General features: G+C 37.0%; 2 protein-coding genes across 3 annotated transcripts; one reads left to right on the top strand and one right to left on the bottom strand.

Annotated features, from left to right (window-relative positions):
- Positions 1 to 180: 180 nt before the first annotated feature.
- ccnt1 (cyclin T1) lies at positions 181 to 11441 on the bottom strand. Of its 2 annotated transcripts, none has more exons than XM_052106211.1 (9): positions 11254 to 11441; positions 10245 to 10326; positions 10033 to 10161; positions 7740 to 7800; positions 7102 to 7164; positions 6961 to 7006; positions 5333 to 5496; positions 4912 to 4982; positions 181 to 4225 (listed from the first exon to the last, which is right to left on the bottom strand). In XM_052106211.1, exons 1-9 carry the CDS (start codon positions 11421 to 11423, stop codon positions 2996 to 2998), a joined length of 2016 nt encoding a protein of 671 aa, XP_051962171.1. In that variant the 5' UTR covers positions 11424 to 11441; the 3' UTR covers positions 181 to 2995. The 2 variants fall into 2 exon arrangements, with proteins under 2 accessions (XP_051962171.1, XP_051962170.1); XM_052106210.1 differs by having other exon boundaries at positions 6961 to 7027; positions 11254 to 11424.
- Positions 11442 to 14147: 2706 nt separating this feature from the next.
- Positions 14148 to 17873, top strand: tmem18 (transmembrane protein 18). Its single transcript, XM_052106220.1, has 5 exons — positions 14148 to 14306; positions 14493 to 14610; positions 16751 to 16805; positions 16895 to 16988; positions 17353 to 17873. The coding sequence occupies exons 1-5, from the start codon at positions 14214 to 14216 to the stop codon at positions 17449 to 17451; spliced, it is 459 nt and encodes a 152-aa protein (XP_051962180.1). The 5' UTR covers positions 14148 to 14213; the 3' UTR covers positions 17452 to 17873.
- Positions 17874 to 19409: the final 1536 nt, after the last annotated feature.

Raw genomic sequence — 19409 nt, 5'->3', positions numbered from 1 at the left:
AAACAATAAGTCATACATTATGGCTATACAAAAATCCCTGGAATGGAAAGTTAATCAGGATTACACCAGCTCTTGTGACTTCTTGGTTAACCCGGATTTTTGGCTTTTCAAGTATCCTTACAAAAACAAAATCAGAATCATGTCCTAAATAGCCATGTCTAACATTCCTTGTGTATTCTTGTATCTCTTTATTTCCAGTACTGTATTCAAAGGGCAAGCCATGAAGGTGTTGACATCAGGTGGAAGCACAAATGGTAACTTTGTATACTTGTAAAGTAACTTACTGCAAGAAGCACATTACAATAATGTACAATGCAATTGTTAAGAAAGACACAAACTGTTCCTGATAAAACATTAATTTACAGACTGTATCAACCACATATATAAAAAGGAACCGATTTCACAAAAATGCAAACCTTAACTTCTGACAAGAAGCATTCCGACAATTCAAAACCTGAGAGTCTGTGTGATACCACTAAAACACAGAAAAAAGTATGTACATTTGATAAAATGCTATCTTCTTCAAACAGTGGTACATAGAAAATACAGTGGTGACATGCATTAGACCCACACAATGCCACCGCCTTCCTCAGTCTTCTCAAACCAAAAAAACCAGCAAACACAGCTCTAACTATAAATGACAAAGCATTAGCATGGTAAATGAGGAGTGCATTATATAGGGAATATATGCCAAAATTGTGCACAAACAATTAGATCTTTCATAGCTTATAGTGTGTTTGTTTAATTTCACTGTTACTGAAAAGTTCCTTTATCATCACAGGCACAATGTCCACATCAGGAAATAAAAACAAGTATGAATGAATCCCAGCTAAAATCTTAATGCAACATTTATTAAATTTACTCTGAACAGTAGAAATTCCATGCTTCCATTTTTTACCAAAATTGTAGATTTATCAATGAAAGGCATGCCATGAAATTCCAAGGAGGACAATTACATAGTATCATAGTGATCCATATTGTAATCTGCATTATTGTGCTATTATCTGCATACAATTTCAAATTTGCTAGACATGATCGAGCAAGATATGGAAACATACACAAACTTGTTTAGGGTATAGACTGATTGCTTCAAAACATCGAAGTTCTCACCAACTTTAATGCTCAATGTAGCATTCATGAAAAATGTCAAGAGTTGTGATTGGATGGCTTATCAGTCTGCCAAAAGAACCTTGAGACTGATGTTTAAAGAAAAAATACAATTACAACATTTAAACATGAATGCATTTTTATGTTATTGTCAGCATGCTTGCCACTCAATCTTCAAGTGTCAAAGTCTTTATTACAAATGGATGACAGTTGCAGACATAATAGTAGATGGCATATTTAATTTGACGAAAATGAGGCAGTGAAACTACAGACTTGACAAAAGTACAGTTCAATGGGCCTCATTCATGAAACACAAGTAGAACAAATACAAATATGTATATTTAAAAAAGGAAAATTGTAAACTGACAGATTCAATTGAATGTTGTACTGTTGTTTATTGTCATTCAGAAACATTAAAATTAATTGGACGAATTTTCAATGTTTTGATGACTAAGCAAACAACACCCTGTACCCCGACACAACAGTACGACGCACTGAACAGACTGTCCTTTAGCCCATCACAGCCTTGTTTTTGTTCATATCCAATAAAATATGCCTTCTACTCCAACTAAAGGCCAAAGTATACTTTGTTTTTCCGCATGCCGATACATCTTGCGCACAGTGTGCATAACTTTCGGCATCAGCAAAGTACGCGCAGACTGTCCATGCGTCTAGGCTGCATGCAGACAGTATGCGGATCAACTGTGCTAAAAGAGTATCACAAAGCAGTAATTTTATGTGTGTGTCAAGCATGTCTGTATGTATACTTTGAAAGGTGCAGAGCTCACCTGTGTGCGAGATAGAATGGCATGCGGAAAAACTAAATATACCCTAGCATTAAGCACCATGTACAAGTCAATGTCGATGACAAATATGACGAATGTCCATATCTTGAAACTGCAACAATCTGGACTTTGTTATTAAAAAAATAAATACATAAAATTGAAACAAGTATAATCTGGACATATTGTTTTAGTGTAATATAAATGAGTGTGACACTCTACAACCATTTAAAACAATGACTGCATCTAACTCGGAATCTAAAATCCAAGATCCACCAGACACACTTCCTAAGTTAGGCATATTCTTGTTTTCAGAAAAATGTAAAAATAGTTCATGTGAATTTTCAGTCATTGACAGAATTAATACAAAGCAGATTTGTTACAAAACAGACCACAAATATATAGCAAACAAAATTATAACATTACTTCAGTGACTATTCATATATTAGAAATGTAAATTTTAAATGCAAATATGGGGATCCATTCTCAAAACATACACGACTTATCAAGTAAATACAGACTGGGAAACAGGTTACAACAGTATAAAAATAAATCCAGATATCGTCCCAAGCATTCAAGCAATGACTGCTAACAACTATAGTTTCAAAAAAGGCTAATAATAAATACCATATCTTTTTGCATTAGAATTTACACTTTTTAAAGAGGACACAAAGGTCCCTCTCGTTCAGTTATACATACCCTTTTTCCATTATGTACTGTATTTGTGTTAGACGTAGCGCTGATATAAAACTGAGCGACATCAAAAATAGTATGTACATTTTTTTCAATAAATAACATTTTATTATCCTTTTTTTTTTTGCAATATTTTGTTCTATTTTACCATTATTGCCACAGATGGGTGTCGTGAACACACTCACTCGCGCACACACAATCACACGAAACAAAACAAACGAAAAACAACATGGGGTGGGGGGGGTTGATTTACCAAGCTGAAAATGTAGGTACACATTTTTGCCTTACATTACTCTGCTGTCAAACTGAATATCACTAAAAGTTGGATGCACAAGAGGAACCCAGGATACCAAAGACGACTGATCTAATCAGCGTACAAGAATGGATGCTGTGAGCAGAAGTGGGCATGGGGTTTATTTGGGCAGTGGCGGCAATTGGGGAGGCGGTTCTGATGGTAGAGGAGGGGGCTGGGTTCCACTGCGAGTGCTACTGCTATATCGGTACTCTCCATACTGAGTGCGATAGTCAAACATTTGTGGTTGCGCTGGCTGCACCCCCTGCGCACTGAGCAATGAGTTCAACATGTCAAAAGTGTCCTGAAACTCATTCGACTGGCTGCCCATGTTGTGGCCGTTGGTGTCAGCCTTGTCTGTCTTGGAGTGCGAATAGTTTCCCTGATGATGCGAAAGGTTCAGTGAGGGGAGGATGTCGGACGGAAGACCCAGCGAGTGGGTAGAAAGCGGTGGTAACTGAAAAGAGTTCCTGGAGGATTTGCTGACTTTTGAAGGGTGGGTACCGGCAGACGGTTCCGGCATTTGCGTCCTTTTTCTTGATGACGAAGTCATTCGCACAGAGTCACCTGAGACCTTTTTGCTACTTCCAGAAGCACTGGCAGAACTTGAATGTTTATGAGCTGAGGATGAGGAAGATGAAGACGAAGAACTGCTGGTGGAAGTGTGGTGGTGGTGATTGTGATGATGATGGTGGTGGTGGTTGGAGCGATCTCGGTGCTTCTCTCGACTCTTCCCGTCTTCTCCTGGTCCACTTCGCCTTTCTGGAACCCGAATCCGCACCTTAATGTCCTGCTCGGATCCTCGACTGCTACCGCTCGCTGATTGGCTGCCTGGAACAGGGAAGCGCATCTTCAAAGGGTTCCGCACCGACTGCTCATCCAATGGGATCTTCAGGACAATGGGTGAGGGTTTTCCCAGATCTGATGTCCCAGAGCTGGACTGTTGCTGGTGATGATGATGTTTCTCCTTCTTCTGCTGCTTTATGAGGGCCTGGGTGGCAGTGGCATAACCTTGTTTCACGCTGGCCTCCATGTTCTCCAGCTTCCTCTTCTGTGCTGCCAGCTCGTCAGCATGCTTCGCCCGATACTCGCTCAGAGACACCACCTTAGCAGGTGCTTGGAGCTCATTAGTGGTCTGCTGCTCCTTGACAGCAGGCTGCCAGTGTTGGGACGAAGCTGTAGCGTTGTGGTCGTCTGCTGACGAAGATATCAAGGAACCGCATGGAGTGTCGGAAAGGCTCATCAGCCCAGCCAATGTGCTGTCAGATGCTGCCATAGAGATCATGCTCATAATGGCATCTGACTGATCATAGTCTTGAACCTTTGATTTCTTGCCCGTTTGACCTGCAGCCTGAGTAAAAAAATAAATAAGAGAAAATAATAAGGATGCAATTTTTCAAAAAAACTATGCGTCATTAACCAGAAGCTAAAGCAGCTTGGCCTTAAACCAGTGCAAAACCTTTTATTCTGTTGATCTGAATAAAAGTATTTGGACACTTAAGCCATGCCTAAAATGTATGGATGTCATTGCATTAAATAACAAAATATCAAACCAAGTGTCATATAAAGAAAGACTTTACATTTATTATCAAGAAAGTCAGCAAAAACACACTCAAGCAGAAAAAAGAAAATCCTCAAAAATAACTTGTTAGCTTTTAAAACATAAAACTACAGATCAAAATAAACATATTTAGACATTTTATGATTGTTAAACATTAGTGGAACATGTCTATTGTTAATGTGATGAATTACACCTGTGTGAAACTGAGGGGAACTGACTTCATACAGCAACTCAAAATGATCTTTTGGTTAAAAGTACCATAACTACAAATAGTGAAATGCCTAACTCAGAAAAGTGAAGTTACTTTCAGACATTTTTTTCTAGCAGCATTTGTTTTCAGGTGCCTCATGGATTGATATTTTGTTATCTAAGCAATGAAACATAAATTTTAAAGTGTGGCTTAAGTGTTCAAATACTTTTTGGGGACACTGTATTTCCATTAATCCAGACATAAGAACGCAAGCAAACTGACTTACTTTCCAGTTTCTGATGCGTTTTAAGCGGCTGGGTGTCTTCTCCAAGATCTGCAGGAACTCATGAGTGAGCTCTGTCAAATCATTATCAAAATCTTTAGGACTTGGGATAAAGGACCCATTAATTAAAAAGTTCAGTATAAAGGCTTTCTAGGTTCTTGTCCTGGATACAACTGAAACTTAGCATAAGATAAACACTGCACTCTTAATAGTGGTTGTTTATTGAAAAATTCCAGAAAAAAGCCAAAAGTTAACTGAACCAAATAAACTATGCCATTTTGAACAATGCAATTCAAACGTATGAAAAGATATAACTTAACATACCACAAATCTAGCATTAAATAATCCTCTCTAATTAGTAGACAACATTTTAAAAGTTCCAGGGGTCACTGCAAAGACAATAAAGTACAACAAATTTACATACCATCCAACAGCTCAAGGGTCACTGTGGAATCAACATACTCCCACCAGTGCTTGCTGTCAGTGGAAACAGGAATCTCCCAGTTGGACCATTTACAGGCCAGATGAATACAAACACAAGCTACAATGGGTGGGCTATACTGCAAGCAGAATGTTGTCAAGTGGAGACTGCAGCGACGAGTTCACACACGGTCACCAAATACACACAGGAGAAACAACACAAAATATTTATGAGAAATCATAATATTAATATAGTATTACAGTAATCAAAAATATAAAAGTTAATAAAAACATTTCTGACCAAGTACTGACTATTAGGACTGGGTAAAAATATAGATTTTTCATTTGAATGATCTCGATATTGATTTTTAACTTGTACTCTAAGTGGCAATCCTCTACAATGCAAGTAAATCACTCGCATATGCGATCAAATGTTGTGCTATTCTTCTAAAAATGTCTGTGATTAGCCACAGGCAGTGTTTAAGCACTTAAGTGGCAAAGTTATTAGCATTGAGATCCTTTCACTGTGTTGGGAGTAAACTTTGATTTAAAGTTCTGTTTAATGTGTGTCCAAAGACAAGATCCACATAATCCATTTATCATTAAATAATCTTTCTTTTAATACCCTTTCAGTTCTTTGAAGCGAGTTGTTGATTAAAAATAACAACAAAAAAAAGACACATTCATTTTAATCACACATATATGCGCTAAAGAAACCATGCACGTCCTCTCTCGTTATATGCGCTCACTGGCTGATGCCGGTAGTCTTAAAGTGACAGTAAAGATTTAGAACATGTTCTTTATATCAATGTAAAAACTTGTAAATAGTAAAAATTATGCAAGTAAACTTGAAATATGTAACAAAAATATAAATGCATCATAATATATGCAATTTCAAGACATTTATTGATAAAATAGACTGAATTTTTAAATTTTTCAAAAGATAAAATGTGACCAATATGTTGAATAACTAATGATAAAATATAATTAGGAAAACTAATATTTTGGAATTTAACCTAGAAGGTTAGGAGGTTGTAAAAGAAATACACCCATATGAATCATTATCGAATTTAAATCGAAATTGAAAGCTTAAGAATCGAATCAGGATATCTTTATCAATACCCAGTCCTACTGACTATTTCGTAGGTAATGTTTGGACTGGAATACTAGTGTACTGCTTGCTGAATATTGTGCAGTATTAACTGTATACAAGCAATTATTGTTTAAAAATGGTATGTGAAACTGTGTACACAGTATAAATAAATTTCAAACAGCCGTGCGCTACACTTATTACGTAATCTCACTGTTACATGTTAAAATCAGAGAGTGCAGTCCATTTATAATCTCAGAGATAACATTTTTTAATTTTGCATTTTAAACTGTTAGTTCAATTAATAAGCCAAGAAGGAATGTTTCATATCACAATGCAAATGGAAGGTCAAGCCATGTGCTTCGCATTTTAGGATACAGCATCCCTTGCAGTGTGTTCAGGTTAAATACTGCAAATTTTGGGAAATGTTGTAGGTCATCAGGGTATCTTCCATGCAAACAGAAAATTTTTGCATACTGTAAAATGCAAAAATAGTATAAGTACAGTAGCATACATACTAAAAAGTATGAAAATTAACATACCTGTTGGTTGCCATGAAATATGAGGTCTGAGCCAAATCCTTACTCGCTGGAACAACAAAGGAAAGGTCTTGAGCAGAAGTGAAAAGTGCTAATCCACAAATCTAATCCACACAATTCAGGAAGCAGTAGTTGTTTTTTTACCTCGTACAAGTTGAGTACACTTGACAACATGTGTGTGTGGATGGTCAATGGTGATCTCAAATGCTGGAGGGAGCAGAGCAAAGAAGCAGAGAGAATGGGAGAAAGAGACTATTAATTTTTATTTTGAACTGCATTGAAGGGCTTTGATTCTTCAGGTGAGACCCGCTACATGTGATAAAAATTAATGACTGAGCGAATCACAGACGCAGATCTTCCTGTGTTTGTTTGGTGGGATAACTCTGAACCAGGCTCCAAGCAATTACCTGCAGGCAATTTGGTTTTAGTCAATTTTTTTTCCAAACGAATGACCATTAAAGGCCATCAGAAGAACATTTTTGAAATCTAAATGTCAGCCAAACTGGTGGAGAACCAATCAAAAACAACTGCACCCAAAACAAAATGCTAAAATATTTGTAAATTGTACCACTTTAAAACTGCACACAGGAAGTGTTGCATTGTCAGGTCAACATGGAAACAACAAATTGACAAAGGTGAGTTAGTAGCAATAGCTCTTTATGAAGAGTTTGTAATTGTCCAGTTGAATCCTGTGGATAAGCAGCGAATGAGAGTAAATGTGGTTATTCGATGCATCTAATAATATGGTGATTCACTGACCCATTCTCACCCTTCCAACTTACCCAGGGTCTGGAGTATAATGCTCTCAAGAATGACCAGGTCTTGGGCTTGTTGCAGGTATGTCTGAGATTGAGAGGACAGGCAGGTTACTCACATGGTCTCTTGGTCACGGACTACACGCTCACTCGCTTTCAAATTATTATGACCTTCTTTGAGCACCAAGCCAATCAGCATCTCATCATATACAGAACTATGCCCCTTCAATTCAACAGTATGACAGTAAGAGGCATATAAATAGTACTAACATGACAGGAAAAAGTCTGTACATTACAAATATCCAACCTAAGAGGAAGAAAATTAATTTGCTTCTGCTGAACATGAAAGTGCTTAAGTACAGACTGGATAGAAATAATATTGTTCCTTATACTGAGTTGGTTATACAACCTGTTCAAAGGAAAAGCAAATTTAAGATTAGTGCATTGGTACTTGTGATTTTTGTAAAACTTTATATGTTTTATAAGTTGATACAAACATACTTGGTCTGAAATTCATGAGGCATGTGTGAATCATTTTCCTTAAAAGAATATTTTTGGTTCAGTTCAAGTTTAGCTCAATCAACAGCATTTGTGGCATTATTTTGTGCAAAAGTTTTAGGCACTGGTGAAAAATGTTGCATAGTAAGGATGTCTTCAAAAACAATGCTATCAATAGTTTTCATTTATCACTTAATGCTATACAAAGCCCAGTAAACAAAAAAAGCTACATCAATATTTGATGTGACCACCTTTGCCTTTAAAACAGCACCAATTCTCCTAGGTACTCCTGGACACAGTTTTTCTTGGTTGTTGGCAGACAGGATGTACCAAGCTTCTTGAAGAATTCGCCACAGTTCTTCAATCTATTTAGGCTGTCTCAATTGCTTCTGTCTCTTCATGTAATCCCAGACTGACTCGATGATCAGTGGGGGGCTTTGTGGGGGCCATGACAACTGTTGCAGTGCTCCCTGTTCTTCTATTCGAATCTTTTCTATTCACAAAAGTATTGTTTGGGAGTCTAAAATGTATATTTCCTACTGACACACTAACGCTTAAGATAAACATAACTATTTTAAAATATATGTTTTTGTGAAACTTCTTATGTGCCTAAGACTTTTGCACAATACTGTATAATGTTTAAGTCTCGTAAATGTCAAGTACAACTGTCATTTTAGGGTTTTAAGACTGGCCCCATTCACTTCAAATGCAAGTGCCTAACTGTCACCTAGATTTTTTATTTTTAATAAAGGATGGACGAGTTTAATTTTTTGGAAGTCAACATTATGCCACAAATGCTGTTAATTGAGTTTAAAGGGCTAGTTCACCCAAAAATGAAAATGTTCTCATCATTTACTCACTCTCATGCCATCCCAGATGTGTATACTTTCTTCAGTAGAACACAAATTAAGATTTTTAGAAAAATATCTCAGCTCTGTAGGTCCATACAATACAAGTTCCAAATCTGAAGGTCCAAATATCACATAAAGGCATAAAGTAATTCATAAAACTTTTATATTGTACATCTTGCAATTGCGGTCTCTAGTCATGGTCATGATTTCAAGCTCGATTACACATTCTAGTACTTCACGCATGTGCGGAGCGCTAGATGGGGCTATAGGAAGACAAGTGTAATTGAGCTTTAAATCACATTTGCCAAGGAAACTTCTGTCAAGATTTATTGTGAAAAAGGAATTACACCTTAGTCGGTTCTCACTCAAAACCAATTGGATCGCTTCAGAAAACATCGTAGTCATATGGATTGATTCAGATATGGATATTTAGATCTTCAGAGTTCTGCCACAATTCACTTGCATTTTATGGACCTACAGAGATTAGATATTCCTCTAAAAATCTTCATTTGTTTTCTGCAGAAGAAAGAAAGTTATAAACAACTGGGATGCCAGGAGGGTGAGTAAATGATGAGAATTTACATTTTTGAGGGAACAATCCCTTTAACGTGTGCTGAACCCAGAATATTCCTTAAAGCCTAAAAATTTAATAAATCTTAAAATAAAAACATAGCTATATTTACTGAAGACTTTGAAAAATGAAAATCCACCACTCATAGAAAACCTGAGAAAAACCTGAGAAAAAAATCAAATATAAATCAGTGCAGCAATTTTTTTTAATAAAAAACATTTTCTTGTCAGTTACATTTTTTTTACATTTTCATTAAAAATCAAACCAAATGTGAAGTACCTGCATTTTATTTGAATTTGGCTCGCTTGGCTTGGAACCACTCACACTCATGGGTGTTTGTTTTCTTATGTTCAAGGTAATCGCACGCCATTTACACTGACATTGTGAGTGCATCACTTACATCACTCTTAGTGTCCGGCGATGGGTCCTGAGGATTCAGACATGCATGGGTAACTTTAATCACATGCTCCAGCTTGCGGGGCTGTTCCTCCACCTTCGCTGCTAGAAACAGAGCTGCAGGGGCTATCACCTGAGAAATACGACAAAACAAACTATGATACAGATCGATGCAGCCAGCTATTTCAAAGACACCTGTTTGCAGAGGGCACTTACATTACGGTGGAAACGGGTGAAAGACTGGATCATGTAGAACCGATGCATATACACAATGGCAGTGTTTATTGTAAGTTGCGACCTGTTCATCTGAAGTTAAGGATTATAACAGTCTTGATGTATTACAATCATAAAAGGACAACACCACAACTACAGACATAAACTATCACAATTAGATCAGAGATGTGAGACCTAAAACATTTTAACAAGGCCATAGGTCAGATTAGTTGTCAATCAATGTGTGTTTTTCAATGATAGTGAGTGCAATATGTTCTGGGCTCAATACAAAATTATATCAAATCTTGAGCATTTGGTTACATCCTTGAATTTAAGGGTTAGAGGAAACAATTCACATAACAAATAAATGCATTATTCCAGCAATAGACAAAACATCCGATTCCCATCAGCACTACTTTTCAAAGGTAGACAGTGAAAGCTCTCACTCTTGCACTAGGACAAATCGTATTCAAATGTCACGCTTTCATCCAAGATAAAGTAAGCACATATTTAACCTAAAACAAAAATAAACAATGCAGGAAAGCTCATATTCTATTCCAAAAATTACAATATCTCCTGAGTCAAGAGTAGAACTTCTATTCAACAAGGCAAATCCAGCCATGTCTATACTCAGAACTGTACTACCAGTCATATGAAGGAATGGTCTAGACAACAGATGTACATGTCTGGCATGCGAACGTAAACAAATCACATAATCAACAAAATAATGGCGGGTAGATCAGTGAAACCGGCTGCGCTATTGTTTAGTAGGGGAGACAACTCCAACTAGGCCTTGAGGCCTAAACTAAGCATAAAACCCACATATTTATACACACAACTTTTATTAAATACGCTCCACTAATTCACCATGCAAAGGCGTGTTTATTGTATACAGAAGTGTTTTCAGGACATTATAATAGAGAAACTCAACGCCACCCACGCCACCCACACCGGCGTCAGTCTCCTCTGAGCGGCTACAGAGAAACGACGCCTCACAGAATGAGAAAGATACACGTTGAGTCGCTGTCCCATGTCCTGCAGCAGGTTCGCGGCTTGCTGTCGGTACGAGAGCTCTTTGTCGGGATCAAGTCCCGCTCGGCGAGATGGGCTGTTTTCGATTTGTTCGCGTGTGAAGTACCATTTATTGTGATTTACCGAAGGCGCAGGGAACGAAGCCGCCATTACTGAGAAGGACAATGTTTTAAAATCTCACTGCGTCACAGGAAGTGCGTCATCAGGTTCTGGAACGCCGCTGTCTGACGTGTTTTGACTTGGAAGTTGTTTCAGTTTAGAATATGAATGAAAATGTGTTAAAAAAAAAGTATGATATGATTGACATGAAAAGTTAAACCACAGGTTTAAAACATTCATGCTGTTTTATATTTTTTAAATACATTTTATAACACTGTAATATATGCGTTACGTATAATTAATTACGTCTAATTAAATTTAATCTGGAAGTATAAGCAACACACTTGTTTAGACCTGTTCGGAATAATACTTTCTCCAAATATTGTTTAAAAGTAATAATACATAAATGCACAAAGAATTACTCACTGAAATTTATTTACATTATCATTTTCGGAATATGCTAAATCTAATCCTTTTTATATTTTCTTTTTATAAAAAACAATCCATCTTAAAACCCAGGTGGGCTGTTTATAATTCCAATTTAATATTATTATTATTATTATTATTATTATTATTATTATTTATTTATTTATTTGTTTGATTTATTTAATATTGTGTTGTAAAACAAATCCAGGACCGGCAATTCTTTGTATGATTGAAATAAAAATTAAAAATTTAATGTGAAACGGTCATGATGAAATTCAAAATGTTACGATGTTATCGTGTAATAATGATTACCATGTAATAATGATATAATTCTTGCAGTTTAGGGTCTGAATATGTCATGATAATTTTGTATGATCTTAATAACCTGTCATCCCGCCGCCTGCAGAGGAATTGCGGAGACCTTTATTTTGAAATATAATGAAAGCCTGTTCACCCGTAACACCGCATTTGACATTACATTTGTTACTTTTTTAGACTGAGCAGTTTAAAATACATTTGATTAAAAACTAGCATCACATTTTTAAAATAAATCATGCTAAAAATATAAACTGCAGTCAGAATCAACAATGTTTTAAGAGGCACAACAGCCCTCTCTACTGGAAAAAGTCATGAAGGCCAAGGCTTTGGGAAGGGCATTCAGATCTTCACCAGTAGCTGCTCTTCAAGTGAAAGTTGGAGAAATGCCTTTGGAAATTCACTGGTTACAATTGAAAATGGTTTATTGATATCAATAAAAGGACATAGTTATAGTCATTCTGTACAGAAAGTTCTGGACAACTGTTGGGGAGTATGAGTATTCACAGTTGGCGAGTTCGGATGGAACGCAAATATTGAGGCTCACCAAATTATAATTTTCAATGTTGAAGTAAGCCAGTTGGCTCTTCCATGGATGGATTACCGACCGGGCCAATGGGGCCAGTGCCTAGGGGCCCCCGACTACCTGGGGCCCTTGACTGCACAGGGGGGCCCTAGGCTTTAAGGTTGCATGATCCAGTTTGGCGATCCCCCCCACTCAAAAACCCATCAACAATGAAAATGAGGGGGCCCTTGGAAACAATTAGCCCTGGGGCTTTTGCACATCATAATCCGTCCCTGGGCTCTTCAGTGGGTGGAAGAGTTTCAGCCACTAAATGTGGTGTTCTGTTCTGACTCTCTTTCTGGCCTTATCAGCTTAATGAATGGGAACTCTAATTCTAGACAGGATATTCTTTTTGAAAACCTTCAGATATTGTACAGAATACAACAACAAGGGATAAAAATACATTCTTTCTGTGGTTGCCGGCACAAGTGGGAGTAAAAAGGTAATGAACTTGCAGATGAAATGGCTAAACAGGCATTAGAGTATCCAAGAATAGATATTAGTGCACCACTGAGTAAAGTGGAAATGAAAGGATTAATTAAAGAGACAGATAAAAGGAGTTGGCAAGAAATATGGACCCAGGAGAGAAAGGGAAGACGTATGGAATTACAAAAAGAGGTAGGAAATGAAAGAGTAGTTTGTGGCAAAGAAGTGATGACACAGTCATTAAGTATCACCTTGGTAACTGCCTAGCAACCACATGAGTTACCCTAGCAACCGATTAACAAATCACATATCTCTGCAAAAGAAAATTGTAGAGACTTTCGGGTTGAATTAATTCACTCAGGATATCATGGAGGCTCATTGAGTATTACTCTGGTAACTACCTAACAACGACATGGGGCTACCCTAGCAACCAAGTAACAAATCACGTATCTCTGAACCAGAAAATCGTAGAGACTTCCAGGTTCATTTATTTCAATCAGGATGGAAAGTAGCCTTTATAAGTATCACCCTGGTAACTGCTTAGCAACCAAATGGGGTTACCCTAGCTACCAAGTACGGACACACTGCATTGAACCAGTCACTATTTAAGATAGGAAAGCATAACAATGGACTGTGCAATAAATGTGGATTACCGGAAACTGTCGAACATGTTCAATTAGAATGCATAAGTTATTACAAAGAAAGATCTCAGCTCAGAGAAGATGTTCAAGCCATATCAAATAGTTTAACATTACAGAACATATTAAATAACAATTCAAAAGTGACTAAGGCTGTATTAGGTTACCAAAAGACATCAGCTCTGATTAGAAGAATATAACATCAAGTCCTTTTGGGAAATAATATGATATCCAGATTAAAACATTAGATTTCAGATAGGTGTTTTTACCCAGTCTCTTTTGCATCTTTTTATTTCCTTCTTCGTCCATGCCTCGCACTCCATCCCAGTAGGTGGCGGAAATGCACCTAAACTGGTTTGCCAACCACCAATAATCCCAAAGAAGAAGACGACTTTGGGACGACCGTGACGAATACGGAAGCGTTTACGGATCTCTTTTAGCTGCTAATACACTGACGTAAAATCCAACAAAATGACCGAGCCAAAACCTAAAAATATCAGTTCTATTCCCATCAATGGATACAGCAATGTTCCTATTACATCGGCATGGACCTTTCTACAGTCAGTAAGTTTCCAGCAACATTACATTCTAGTTATTGCATGGTTAAAGAGCTAACCCGGATACATCAGCAGTTTCCAGTTGTTATAATTCAGCATATCTGGGGCCACGTGGAATAAACAGGGAATTATTAAAATGATGATGATTAATTTTTTAGATTAACTAAGAGTAATAATGTGATTTTATTTCCAGATTGACTGGTCTGAGCCCTGGCTGATGGGTCTTCTGGCGTTGCATGTCTTGTGTTTTGCATTCACCATCCTCTCCTGCAAGTACTATCGCCTTCAGATATGCCACTTTCTCTTGATGGGTGAGTTTTTGCCAATGGAAGTTTTAATTACAATGCTTTATCATGGTAAATCAGTAAAATGTCAAGGAATAGCTCAGAATTACTTTTATGATTAAAGATTACAAGACAACAAACAGGAACAATCAGTCAAACAAGATGGTGTGTCTTTAAGAAGTTATATCCTTTCCCGAAGCTCAGTTCGCTTTACAATAAGTGCATTTCAGAAATACATTTCATAACATGATAAACGATACACACACACATTTACATTGGTGGCCAGAAGTTTGGAATAATGTACAGATTTTGCTGTTTCGGAAGGAAATTGGTACTTTATTTCACCAAAGTGGCATTCAACTGATCACAAATATAGTCAGGACATTACTGATGTAAAAAACAGCAACATCACTATTTGCAAAATTTAACATTTGATCAAATCTAGACAGACACCAATCTAGACTCCAACACCTTATCCTTGAGTAATCATGCTAAATTGCTAATTTGGTACTAGAAAATCACTTGCCATTATATCTAACACTGCTGAAAACTATGTGGTTCATTAAATGAAGCTTAACATTGTATTTGTGTTTGTTTTTGAGTTGCCACAGTATGCAATAGACTGGCATATCAGTCAATATTAGGTAAAAAAATTGCAAAAAAGAAACCACTTTCTCTAGAACGTCATCAGACAATCATTGTTTTGAGGAATGAAGGCTATACAATGCTTGAAATTGCCAAAAAAAAAAAAGATTTCATACAAAGGTGTACTCTCCAGTCAAAGACAAAGGACAACTGTCTCTAAGAGGGACATAAAGAGATGTGGAGGGCCAGATGTACAACTAAACAAGGGGATAAGTACATCAGAGTCTCTAGTTTGAGAAATATACGCCTCACGTGTCCTCAGCTGACAGCTTCGTTGAATTCTACCTGCTCAACACCAGTTTCATGTACAACAGTAATGAGAAGAATTACAAAGAAAAAGCCACTTTTGAAACCGAAAAACAAATAGAAAAGTTAGAGTTGGCAAAGAAACAGACATTAGACAACAGATAATTGGAAAAGAGTGTTATGACCTTAACCCCATTGAACTTTTGTGGGATCAGCTAGCCTTTAAGGTACGTGAGAAATGCCCGACAAGACAAGTGCCACAACTATGGCAAGTGCTACAGGAAGTGTGGGGTGAAATGTCACCTGAGTATCTGGTCAAACTGACAGCTAGACTGTCAAAGATCTGCAAATCTGTCATTGCTGCACGTGTTTTTTTGATGAGAACTCTTTGAAGTAGTTTAAGATGTTGTGAAATGTATTTTCAAATTGTAATAGTAATTTTTCATGTTATTAATGCCCTGACTTTACATTGTGATCGGTTGACTGCCACTTTGGTGAATAAAAGTACCAATTTCTTTACATAAGAGCAAAATCTGTACATTATTCCAAACTTTTGGCTACCAGATATATATATATATATATATATATATATATATATATATATATATATATATATATATGGATTACTGAAAGTGCACTGCAAATAGATATGTTTTCAGCTGGGTCTTGAAAGTGGATAGAGAGGAAATTTTATGAAGAGTAAGGGGTAATGCATTCCATAGATTAGGAGCAACAACACAATGACCTTCCACCTACAGTGGACAATTGAGATATAGGAACAGACAAAAGGCCAAGTTCAGAAGAACTAAGAGACTGAGTAGGCAGATAAACGTGAAGTAGATCAGACAAATAAACTGGAGCAAGACCGTTTAAAGCCTTAAATGTTAGGAGGAGTATCTTAAATTGAATATGGGATGCAACAGGTAGCCAGTGGAGATCATGCAGTAGAGGGGTGATGTTGGCAGAGGCAGAGCGCCGAGGATACTTGCAGCTGCATTTTGGACATACTTATAGTCTAGCTATGTTGTTATTATTATACACACATTTTAAGTAGAGAGGTGGGAGCAGGGTTAAGTTGACAGGATGTAAAATTAGACCACTTATAGTAGTAGGAGTAAATCCTGACAGAGAAAAATTTGGGTGGACTGACAAAGACTCCGTGTGAGAAGCACTTTAGATTGTGAGGGTTGGAAAGCAGCCCATATATAAAGTCTTTATAAAAAGGAGCTTCAGATTGTGTTCAGAGCACTTAACATGTTGTCTCATCTTTCTGCAGTTGCTATGGTTTACAGTGCAGAATACCTGAATGAGCTGGCAGCTATGAATTGGAGGTGAGTATACACACCCACCACAACCCTAAAAGCCTACAGGTTATATTATATATATTTTATGTTGTTATTAAATATTTTTTTTATTTCAGGTCTTTTTCAAAGTTCCAATACTTTGATTCAAAAGGAATGTTTATATCGCTAGTATACTCGGTTCCGCTCTTGATCAACACTGTTATTATTGTGGTAAGTTATTCATTTTGCTTTTATAATATCCTTTGCATGCAGTTCCTCTCATTAAATGAAAGATGTGTCTTATTTATACATTAATGTGCTGAGTTTGAGAGACACAGGACCAAATGTCTGAAACCAGATTTCTCCATTTAATTCTGTAAATAAAGTACAAAATACAATAGAAATGAAGAAATTTTAGGCCACCAATCAAATATTAGCAACTTTGTTACACTGAGTGTGTTTACATACACATCAATTCTAAAGGAAAGCCATTTATTACAATGACATGACCTTACACATAGTCGGCTTACTGTGTATTATTTCACCTGGAATTCAACTAAAAATAAATTGATTTCAGCTCATTTTTGTGTTTTAGGCTGTGTGGGTATGGAGAACCTTTTCAACCATGACAGAAATGAAGACTTTGCAGTTAAAGAGAAAAGTTGCCAGAGAGAACCAGAAAAAGTCACAGTAGCAGGCACACGGAGAGAGGATGTGAACACAATATGTCCCAGTTCCTAACACTGTCCAGTGGTGGATGGGACATTTATCATAAGGGAAGAGTCAGACACAAGTATGCAGTGGTGGAGGGTCTTTTATACTTAACTCTGACTGCTAATGGAAGGATATTCCACCTGCTAACAAATGCTCCACCAACTATACAACGGCTTTGTGTACAGTACATTGAGTTCATTCCGATTTATAGCTATAGATGTCTGTTGTTTGTTTGAACAGATTCTATAAACTGTTTTTAAGTCTTGCAATCAATGTGTAAATTGTATATTTATGTCAATAAACTGAATGCTGTTATATTTAGACATCATTGTGCTTAGGTAAAGTGATTGTATCACTTATTTCGAATCTGAGACTCACAGTGGGGACCAAATGTTGGAAACCAGATTTCTTCATTTAATCCTAGAAATAAAGAAAATTTTAGAAAAACAGAAAAGTTATGTAAAATGAAGAAAATTCTGCATTAGTTCTAGGCCATCAATCAAATATAAGCAGCTTTGTTACACTGAGCATTTACATGCACACCAATACACTGTTAGATTCAAAAAATAAGTTTATTCAATAAATCCGACAATGGAAGAAAACGTATTAACAGGAGATTTGAAATCATATGGTTATTCTCTGCTTTTGAGACTAACATAAACAGGCATGTGCACAAAACCTGCACACATTGGATAAGCCAGTAAGAATGCAGATAAAGGTGATTCTAAGCAATGCAAAATTGGAAATGTGCAAAAATCTGAAAACGATGTAGCTGCAGGCCGAGATCCAACAAGGGGCTGGGAGCTTTAAACCGGTTGCAAAGATATACAGAGCCCCTAACCTTTTTCCCTAACTGTGTCCGATCATAATTTCAAGCTTGATTACACTTACTAGTGCCCTAGGACTAGGTCTGCCCATACGACTAGTACTAAGAAGTGCAACCGAGCATGAAATCTGACCGTCAAGGGGACTGCTGTATCAACATTTATAGTGAAAAAGAAGTTATATTTTGGCCTGTTACCCAAAACTGACTGGATTGCTTCAAAAGAAGTTGATTTAACCACTGGAGTCTTACCAGTTATTTTATGCTGTCTTTATGTGCTCTTTGGAGCTTTGACGTTTTGGTCATCATTCAAATCTTTGTGTTCTACAATAAGAAAGTCATACACATCTGGGATGGCATGAGGATGGGACTTTTCCTTTAAGCACAATTAAGATTGTGGATGTAAACACGCTCATTGACCATGTTAAGTTTTTAGTACAAAAGGTCAGATTTCCTTGCTTCCATTGAAGTACACGAGATGCTCTTTGGAACATTCTCAAATCATACTGGATAACATGGATTGTCAGGTTTTGCACAAACTTGGGAGTCCATTCCAGTTAGAGTGCATGCTGTCTAAAGGGGGACATACCAAATACTAAGCAATTCTGAAATCACCTATTCACTCAAATTGTTATGTTTACAATATAAGACAATTGGACCCCACTGTAAGTGAAATAACTTCTTTTAACCAGTAGAGGGAAGTAGTTACCAATTCCCCAGGGTTTGCCATAAATAATGCACTACACCCTATAAGGTCTGAGTCACAAGCATGCATGCATATTTGGAGTATTATAAACTGCTTTTAAGAGTTCAGGATTATACAACAAACTGAGGTGGAGATGACTCTCATCACGTTTCAGTCTGCATTTGGAGCACCTGATCTCAAGCTGATTTCGAAATTCTGATGAGTAATGATGGCGATATTGATCAGATATCATGCTTATTAACAGTTCAACATTCGAGTTTTCAACCTGCAGCCAACTGTGGCAAAACTTCAAAGTCACTATTGTTTCCCAAAGCTAGGAAATGAAGCCATATTATGGGATTTATTGATCATTCTCGTTCTCAGTGAGAGCTCTGAAGCCTAGATCCAGCCATGGGTTGCAAAATGTATT

This window comes from Xyrauchen texanus, chromosome 35 (assembly GCF_025860055.1).
Source record: "Xyrauchen texanus isolate HMW12.3.18 chromosome 35, RBS_HiC_50CHRs, whole genome shotgun sequence".
Taxonomy (NCBI): Eukaryota; Metazoa; Chordata; class Actinopteri; order Cypriniformes; family Catostomidae; genus Xyrauchen; species Xyrauchen texanus.
This window is presented reverse-complemented; position numbering and strand designations above follow the sequence as displayed.